This window comes from Ursus arctos, unplaced genomic scaffold (genome assembly GCF_023065955.2).
Source record: "Ursus arctos isolate Adak ecotype North America unplaced genomic scaffold, UrsArc2.0 scaffold_7, whole genome shotgun sequence".
In the NCBI taxonomy this organism is placed as follows: Eukaryota; Metazoa; Chordata; class Mammalia; order Carnivora; family Ursidae; genus Ursus; species Ursus arctos.
In genome coordinates, this window is record NW_026623089.1 from 65,585,626 (window position 1) to 65,595,536 (window position 9,911).

At 42.2% G+C, this 9,911-nt stretch overlaps 1 protein-coding gene across 1 annotated transcript; it reads right to left on the reverse strand.

Annotated features, from left to right (window-relative positions):
- Positions 1 to 6,769: 6,769 nt before the first annotated feature.
- On the reverse strand, positions 6,770 to 8,792 carry LOC130541844 (TAF5-like RNA polymerase II p300/CBP-associated factor-associated factor 65 kDa subunit 5L). The gene has a single exon (XM_057308336.1). The coding sequence runs from the start codon at positions 8,760 to 8,762 to the stop codon at positions 7,995 to 7,997; it is 768 nt and encodes a 255-aa protein (XP_057164319.1). The 5' UTR covers positions 8,763 to 8,792; the 3' UTR covers positions 6,770 to 7,994.
- Between the last annotated feature and the right edge of the window lie 1,119 nt (positions 8,793 to 9,911).

Consider the following 9,911-nt stretch of genomic DNA (forward strand, 5'->3'; position numbering starts at 1 on the left):
AAACCCATGACCCTGAGATGATGACCTGAACTGAAATCAAGAGTTGGACGCTCAAACGACTGAGCCACACAGGTGCCCCAGTGGCGCCCTCTTTGAAGATGCTTCATCCGACATTTATTTAAGGACACGAAGGGGAGAACTTAGATACTGATGACTGACTCAAGAAGTTGAACTGAAGGTAAAGAAGTTTTTGGACCACAATACCAATGTATTTCACTCATGGGGGAAAAACTATTAAGTCTTAAAGTTTTAAAATAAACATAAATTTAAGGTTCTAAATAAACATGAAAATTCTAAGTGACAAGAAAGCATTGCTCAACATTTGATGACAGCAAAAATAAATGGTACATAGAAGAACGCACCTCTTCTAGTCAATGGAATCCTAGTTTAATAAAATCCAGTATACATGCATTCTAGGTCACAATATAAAACACATTTTTCTTGTGGGTTGAGGTCTAAACATTTGAAAGTGCCTCCTTTAGGAACTTCCATTACAGATCAAACCGAACCAAACAGCAGGCAAATTAAATGATTCTTTTTTGCTTTCACGTGTCTCAATCTCTGCCCCCTCTTTAAATGTCTCGAGTGCTGCCCGCGTCCCACGCTTTGCTCTCCACTTTCTCACCAACGTTTTATTCTTTCAGAAACGTTTTAAATAAAATGAAATAAACTTCTTTGTACCACATAATGAACAGTTCTCGAGTGCACACTGGGGTGACCACCACCTAAGTTAAGAAATAGAATTCTAGTGTCCCCTCCTGATCAGGACCCTTCCCCCTCTACAGTTCTGTCACTGTTGTACACATATTAAAACCTATAGCTAGTTTTGTCTGATCTGAGCTCTATGTAAATGGAATCATTCTGTAGGAATAATTTGTCTTTCCCTCTCTTCAGTCAACACTATAAGATACATCCATGTTGTTGCTTGTAGCTCTGTTTTCTTAGGGTCAAGTTTTGTATGACTATTCAGTAATGTATTTTTCCTTTCTATTCATGAGTGTTTAGTTTGTTTCCAGCTTTGGGAAATGATACACAATGTTGCCACGGACATTTTCATATATGTATCCTGGTGGATGTGGATTGCTGGGAATAACAGAGTTCAACTTTCTTCAATTTAGCTACATAATACCACACTCTTCTCAGATAGGTTACAAATTTACATTCTCACCAGTGGAGGGTCTGATGTACCAACACTTGGCGTTGTCAGGCTTTCACAATGTTGTTAGTCTGAAGGGTGTTTAACACTGTCTCAATTGTTTTAAATTTGCATTTCCCTGAGTAATACAAGATTGAGTGATTTCTGATTTATTGACCATTTGGACTTCTTTTCTGAAGAAGTGCTTCCCTTTGAGACTTCCGCCTTTACCTCCCATTGACTATATGCTTTTTTCCTCACTGATTCGTAGTTCTTCTTATATTTTAGAATTCTGCAGTCTGATACGCTAGTCACTAATCTCATGTGGTCATTTAAATATAAATTAAGAAAAATTCAGTTCCTCAGTTACACTATCCATATTTCAAATGCTTGATAGCTATCTGTGGCAAGGAGCTACTTTATGGGACAGCAGAGAACTACAGAATGTCCCCCACATCACAGCACTTTCTATAGGACAGGAGAGAGACTACAGAACATTCCTGTCCTCACACAACATTCTATAGGACAGGACAGAACTAGAGAACATTCCATTGTGCAACTGATTCCACCGCACGGTGTTGCTCTCGACACTTGTCTCTGTTGCCCATGTGTTACAAATATCTCCCCACATTCATGGCCTGTCCATTAGTTCTTCTGATGAATGAATGTTTTGAATTTAATCAATCGTGTCCCTTTTTGGTTAGGGCTTTTTGTTTCTTTAGAAATTTCTTCCTATCCCAAGGTCGTGAGGCTGTTCTTTAATGCATTTGGAACCGGTTCCCCTGTGGATTGCCAGTTGTCTTGCCCTATGGAAACAGCCTGTTCCTCCATTGCGGTATGCTTGTCACCTGTCACAAACGAAGTGTCTGTATTTGTGTTACTACCTTTCCACTTTTCAATCCATTTCAATGTCCTTTCCATTTCTGTTACTCAATCATAACTACTAGGGCTCAGATTGCAGCCATCTGCCCACTAAGTCTAACGGATATTCTCCAATTCTTATGTGAATGCTCGGTAGCATCAAGAGAGCTGATGACTCCTTTTTTTTTTTTTTTTTTAAAGATTTCATTTTTAAGTAATCTCTACTCCCAACATGGGACCCCAGCTTACAACCCTGAGATCAAGAGTCGCATGCTCCACCAACTTAGCTTGCCAAAGCCTTCCCCCTACCACTCCTATTTTAGAGTACTTTCCTCTCTCAGCTCCTGGGGCAGTTCCCTCTCCTGTTTTTCTTCCTTTGTTGGCTGCTCCTCCTTTCTGACCTGTACATGCTAGAGAACATCAAGGCTTAGTTGTGAGCCCTCATCTCTTTTTACCCTATGCTCTTATCCTTGGTAATCACATCTATTTGGAAGGCTTCGAATTCCAACTACATGCTAATGACTCTTGCCTTTGTTAGGGACAGGTTCAATGATTGGCAGGCCTAACGCAAATTGGAGAGGTTTGCTGGAGCTTCTAGATATTTTTTCCTTGCTCTAAACAGCAAGGAATGAAAAGTAAGCTCACATCCCCACTAGACATGAATGAGGGGGAGTCTGGCCTTCATTGCTGTTGGTAGCCCTCTCCCAACAGGAAAAGTCAGGCTGTGATCAAGTCAACTGCAGAAGAGAACGCAACAGAGTTACAGAACACAGGAGGGGCCTTTAGCGAGTTGCGCGTGAAACCCACTTGACCGCTACACTTCCTGTTATGTGAACCAATAAAATTCCTTATTTTTAAACCACTTAGAGTGAGATTTCTGTCCTTAGTGGCAGAAAGCACTCTAACCAATCTAAGTCCCAAACTAGCATGCCAAGGCAGACCTCTGCTCTGAGCTCCAGGTGTGTCCATCTAAATGCCTGTCTGGTATTGTCACTTGGTTCTCTTATATGCACCTCAAACTTCAGAGGCCCAAAACTGAATTCTTGATCTTTGCCCCCAAACCTCCTTTTCCTCCAGGATTTTCATCACAATAAATGGCAACCCTATCCACCAAACTGTTCATGCCAGAAACATGTGGGTCCATCCACAATTCCTGTCTTTTCTCCCAATACAACCCAATAAAGTCTAGACAACCCACCTCTAAAATACTCATTGGATTTGTCCACTTTTCTCCATTTCCACTGTGGCCACTCTAGTCCACACCATCCTTCTCTCTCTCCTGGACAACTGCAATGATCTTAACTGGCCTCCCTGTTCACGCTCATACCCTCGATCCATATTCCTTACAGCTGCCAGTGATTTTTTTTTTAAATGAGTAATTATTTCATTTTCTATACCATAGCAGTCAAAAGAATGGACTGTGGAGTAGGACTGATATGCTAGTTATCTATTTGACACAAGAAGTTACCCCAAACCTCAGGTTCAAAATGACATTTGGTAACTTACGGTTTCTTTTAGGAATCCAGGTAGACTTAGCTGGCTACCTCTGTCTCAAGGTTGATCAGGAGGCTACAGTCTTATCTGAAGGCTCAGCTGGGGCAGGATCTTCATCCAAGCTCACTCGTGTAGTGGTTGGCAGGGTTCAGGTTCTCACAGGCTGTTGGTTAGAGGCTGCTTTCAGTTCATTTCCTGAGGGGCCACTCCATGGTAGTACCCTATATGGTAGCTGGCTTCCATCAATTAGCTGTGCCCTGTAGTGCTTGGCACAGACGAGTTCAGTTCATGTTGCCTTGTTATCCTGATGCTGAAGTGCAAGTCCACTGCAAATGTGTCTATGTCCTCTTGCTGCCAGTGATATTAAGGTGGAACTTGGACTTGATCACTTCCCTGTTGTACACCCTTCAATGGCTTCCACCCCACCTGGGATAAAAGCCAAACTCCTGACAGTGCCCAAAGCCCTGCCAATTATCCAAACTCATGTTGTGCTGTTCTTCTGTTCCTTACTCACATTGCCTCAGCCCCGGTGGACTTCTTTGAGTGTACCAGGTTTTTTCCAGTTGGGGGTCTGGACCATAGTTCCCTGAACTCTGCCTGGCTAACTCCTGCTTACCCTTCAGGTCCCAGTTTCATTATTACTTCTACCAGGAGGCCTTCCTTGAATGCTTAATCTAAATTAGATCCCTGGGCATATTCTTTCATTGCACCCAGGACAGCACTCCCAACTGTTTGAAATCATATATTTATTTATGGTATTAGTTGATCAATGTCTGTCTGCCTCTTTATAAACTCAAGCCAGGGCCTGTAACAGTTTCTCTTACTGTTGCATTTCTGCCCATTAACATAATGCCTGATCATAATAGATACTCACATATTTAATATAAAAATATTTCTTTTAAGAATTTCAGAATCATGGGACAGTATATAAGTTGTCCTTCAATGGGTCAAACTGGCAAGGAACATTTGCATTCCTCAAATTCTATAATAAAGATTTTCTGGTTACCATAAAGCAGTTTCAGACTCATTTGGTTGCTATGTAGGGGCCAATAATCTGAATCCTTGTTGTGAGCTCGGCATAGATATAATGGACGCTTTTCTCAAACATGCAACTAAAAGACAAGTTGAAGTGCAGACTAATCTTTTAATGCATACATTTAAATACCAATCTGGGCAATAGCAAAATTAGAAGCCTACATATTCAATGAATGTTTTTATACAACCAAGACATTTTTAATATATGAATAAAACAAATGAAAAACTAGTAATCACAGCTATCCTTAGAAGCTGGATCTTGGATATAAAAACTTCAAATTGTTTCCCGTTTCATCTCTATTTCTTACTTTCCTTTATCTCAACTTTCTCTTTCTTTTGGCCAGTGTACTGCTAAATTGAAATTATAGTCAGATTTTTCTGAGTCTATCAGCCTAAGAAATTTCAGCTGTTTTTTTTTTTGTTGTTTTTCTTCTGCACCTTATACACATTGCAGAGATTTATCGTTGTGGCTCAAAATAACTGAATATTTTCAAATTTCTTTTAGCAATATATTAAGTTTGTTCTGACTGCCAGTTCCTGATTCTGCTAGATTCTGCTGCTGACTTATTTGGCAAAGCATGAGTCTTATAACTATTGCCAGGAACATTTAGTTACTAGTAACCTCAGGTCACTCTTTACCTGGTACTACGGGAATGAAGGGAGACAAGAGCCTGGGGAAGAGCATGAACCCTGGAGCCAGACTTCCCAGGTGCAAATCTTGGCTTTTTCAGTTACTAGCTGTGTGACCCTCTGGCAAAGTGACTTAAACCAACAAGGCCTCAGAATCCTCATTTGTAAAATGCGGATAAAAATGGTGTTTATCTCACAGGGTTGTTATGGAGATTAAATAAAAAAAGTTAATTTTCATAAAGCTCATGGAATGATTTCTGGTAGATAGTAAGCACTATATATATGTTTGTTAAATATTCATATTTCCTTTTTGGAGTTTTTTTTTTTTTAAGGTTTTTCTATCATCAGGGCTATATCCTCCAGCTAGAACTTGAGGATACTGAATATAGATCCTCTATGTAACACATCCAAGATATGTGACCATTCCATGTTGGGTATAGATAATAGAGCTTCTCGGGGCTTTAGGTTTCATCTACAAAATGGTAATATCATCAGTCCTGTCTGCCTAACAAAATTGCTCTGAAGAGAAAATAAAACGCAAGAGAGCACACCCTCAAGAGTCTAACTATGTTCTTATGCACCCTTGTGGCCATAAACATACGTACATACCCCTTAGGATATTTCTAAGATTCTGGGGGAAGTTGTGAGGGGCATTCTATAAAGTTAAATTCTCCCAAATTAAAATTAGTTCAAAAAAAAGAGGCCAAACATGCAGATCATTAAGAGCCTGAATTCCAGTTACAAAGTATATACATGATCGGTAATTTGAAGACTGAGCAACCTAATGCATTTTTGTGTTTAATCAAAAACATTTTGCATTCAAAAACAAACACAAAGACTTTCCAATCATCCCTAATCACTGCTATTTTCACTTCTGAGAATGATTTGGCCCAATTTAGGGACTTCATTGTTTCTAGCAACATACCATACAATTTAACTTAAGAGTTCACTTATTACAGATCAGAACACATTTGAATCCTATCTGGGCTTCTTCACCACACACTACGTGGAAGTGGTGGAGGCGCTAACGGATCCTTCTTACATTGTTACAAATATATAGGTTTTTATGAAGAAGAAACATTTCCTATTAGCATCTTAGGCTCAAGTAAAAAAAATTCTTTTGGCATGGAATTCTAGAGTCTTTAGTTTCCTGATAATTCTTGGTGTTCTTGCCAGAAAATTGTGTTTCACAGTACATTAAAAAAATTCTGGCATCATTTAAATTTTTGAACGAGTCCTTTATCTGGAATTGTTCGAGAAATAGTTTAAGTTAGTTAAATAGCACAGTTCGTATGCCCCTTAGAAATTTAATAATGGGGTCATTAAAGAAAACTGGAAGTGGGATCTTCCCAAATTACTCTAGATGGTAAAATACATGTTGTCTCCTGTTAGCAACCGGCGATCTTGGATGTATAAACAGTATTAAATGTTACCAAGAGGAAGCACGATTCAAAGTAAGCTGAACAGAACACAGGAACAGGTGGGAGTGTACCTGCGCTGGGGCCAGTCTGGCTGACATGAGTGGCTATCATCCCAAAGAGAGGTGGGCTGCACATCACCCCAGGACAGGCCACACACCCGCCTGCCCTCACAGTTTAAATGAGATGACAACACTTTTTTTTTTTGAAACTAAATACATTTTAATAGAAAACAAAATACAAAATAACTCTTTTCAGAAAACAGAAATATTTAATCCTTTTTCCACGAAATCGAACTTGCTTCATCCTCAAAGCACAGTTTTAGATGCGTACATGTGTACTTACGATTTGTTTCACAAAGTGTTCGTTAAACCGCTATTGCAATGCAGGAGGTGGGAGCAAATGATGGCAGGAGAAAAGACGCTGAGAGAGCCACACCTCCGAATAAATGCGCATTTGGAAATTTCACATCTTGCAATTCTATCTTTTGACTTATCGCTTCAAATTCTTGTCATTTCTTTACCACAATGTGTCCTTGCAGGGGAGAGAACTGTTCACAGAAGTGCAGCCATGAGGAGACTCTTCCTCTCCCACCATCACTGCAAGAGCCCAGGACTTTCTCAAACCAACCCACCCACCCACTTCTAGACACATGTCAGCCGGAGTGATCCAACCGTCACCCAGAAATTTTCCCTTTCTCCCAAAACACTGTGCTACCAAATTCTCTGAATTCCCTGAACCTCAAGATTCCAAGTATCACAGCCAGTGCCAGGAGTAAAACCTGAAAGATGAGAGCAGAGAAGGCCCCTCTGCCAGTGCTAGGTTTCCTCTTCTCAATAATAATAATAATTATAATTATAATAATAAAAAATCCTGGTTCTCTGTAATTACGGAAAAGGAAAGACTTTTTGCCAGGATGATCCCCGCCCCCGTTCCTAGTTCCCACCCCCGCATTCCTACACCAGTCAAGATCCCTCGCACCGCAGCCGCCGACCGAGCAGCGGTGACCCTGTGGCACCGCTCCTCGTGACAGTGCCCCGCAACCATCCTCGGACCAAACGCAGCACCCGGCAGCGAGGTAAGCAGCATCTCGGGGTGCCACGCGGGAAAATGAGACAGAGACACGAAGGTGCTCGCATGAGGACACGGGTGGGATCTCTGTAAGAACTTGCAAGCTGACCTCCAGAGCCTCCTCATTCTCCATCTCATGTCCAATCAGAGCACTGTCCCCTTCCAGTCCTTCGACATTGGGGGGACCGAGTGAAAGGGTGATGAGCTCAGGATGTCTGCACGGGAGAAGGGGGAGAAGCAGGGAGTCTTTCACAGTCAGTCAGTGATTCAATATCAATTTGTCCTAAGACTTGCAACCTGGAGGCTTTCCACTACTGCCCCAGTCCGTTACAACAAAGATTTAAAAAAAATTAATGTTCCTGATTCTCTTGTGTGATTCCAGTCACTAGAAGAAGGTTGCAGGCCATGAACTGCACACTCAGTACATTGCTCATCTGCCCGGTGTACACGCCCACGAGTTCACCAGACGAGCCGTCGGCAGGCGCGCTGCAGTAAGTGTTCCTGATGTCCCAGACGCGCACCGAGTTGTCCATGGACGCAGACGCGATCAGACTGCTGTCCGGACTGAAGGTGAGGCTGGTGATGTTGTCCGTGTGACCTCTCAGTTCTTTATAAAGAGTCCCAGAGGCCAAGTCCCATAGCTTCAGCCGCTGGTCCTCGCCAGCTGAGGCCAAGTACTTACCGTTGGGAGAAAAGGCAAGAGAGAGCACAGGGCCACGGTGGCCCGTGAAGAGCCTCACCGAGTTGCCCTGTTGAGCACTCCACAGCCGGACAGTCTTGTCGGTCGAGCCTGTGGCTAAGTAGTTTGAATTAGGGTGGAATTTGACACAGTCCACATCTGCCAGGTGTCCGGCATATATTCTCAGCGGGTACGTCCGATCAAATGACCACAGCCTCGCGGTGCGGTCATGGGACCCGCTGGCAAAGTACAGGCTGTATGGGCTAATGTCCAGATCCCACACAGGGTAGGCATGTCCTTGGTACAACACAGTGTTGGTGAAACTCCCGAGGTCCCAGTACCTAATGGACATATCTTCAGAACAAGAGAGCAACCCTGAGCTGTCTGCGAGGAACCTTGTGCTGTACACTGGTCCACAGTGTCCCCGTAGTATCTTCATCTCTGTGCCCGCATTGTCATCCTCATCATCCTGGGGACAGTAGGGGGGAGGGGCGGGTGGCAGAGAGACACACAAGGGAAAAATGTTTAGTGGTCTGCCGAATAGTCCAGGAAAAAAAAAAAAGCCACTACTTGGGAAATGGCATCTGCCCAGTAAATGACAGCAGTCTTGCCCTTAAGGGTGACCCCGGGAAAACAACTCATAATTGCACAACTGAGTAAGAAGTCTCCTGCAACTTACAAATTGTCTTCCTCAAATTCATCTTGCAGCTAAGACTATGTCAAATTAAAAGTACACAAATGCAAAGCTATTATTACGTAGTAATAACTGTGGACCTTAGTGTTAGGCTGAGCACAACAGATTCCAAAGGCTGCTTAAAAGATCGCCCATGGTAACTTCCACTCTTAATCCTGCTAGACATCATTTGGAAAGATTTAATTCTGAATTTACATTAAGTTCTCAGTTTCTTTTATTCTGTGGGCCTGTCTTCATCCGTCAGTTTTAGCTGCTTTATAAGCCACATTACTCCCTGTTTCTACTCCACTAAGAAAATTCCTGGCACGTTTCTTACTCCCATGAGTGGGGTCAAGGATGAAGGCAGACATGGTTTCACTTCAAAATTAACATAAAACCATTGTAGGAGGTTAGCCAAAATAAAGCCTGGACATATCAGAACAAATAGTAAACCAGAAAGGTGCAGTTATCAATGAATGACACTCACACTTTGTGACCACGCTTAAACTGCTAGTGTCCAAAAAGAAATAAAGATGACGTTTTAAAACTCTGACTTTCTGGAGGGTCTCAAATATTTTCTCAAGCCAGTCATGGGTTCAGAATGGCTTTAAACAAAGCCGAGTGACTCATGGGACTCTTGGAACTAAATTCCTGTGTGTGGGGACAGAAAAGAAGACAGCCGCTCATGGTACCAAGGGAGAAAGCCCCTTCCCCACCCTCTTCCCCACAAGGACAGTATTTCTGTTCGGAAGCCATTTTCCCTTCATTCCCTCACAGACAAGCTCCTTAACACTATAGCTGTCTCTATCCAAGAATTCACAAATTAGAGTGGGTTTTAATTAAGCACCAGAAGGAGGAGGAGTAAGAAGAGTTTTGAACCAATCGGCTTTGTTAGCTTAGATATGTCTGTGGGCC

What these genes read in the sequence shown, in the direction of transcription:
- LOC130541844 (XM_057308336.1), bottom strand. Translation starts at nt 8,762, where the DNA reads ATGAAGATACTACGGGGACACTGTGGACCAGTGTACAGCACAAGGTTC.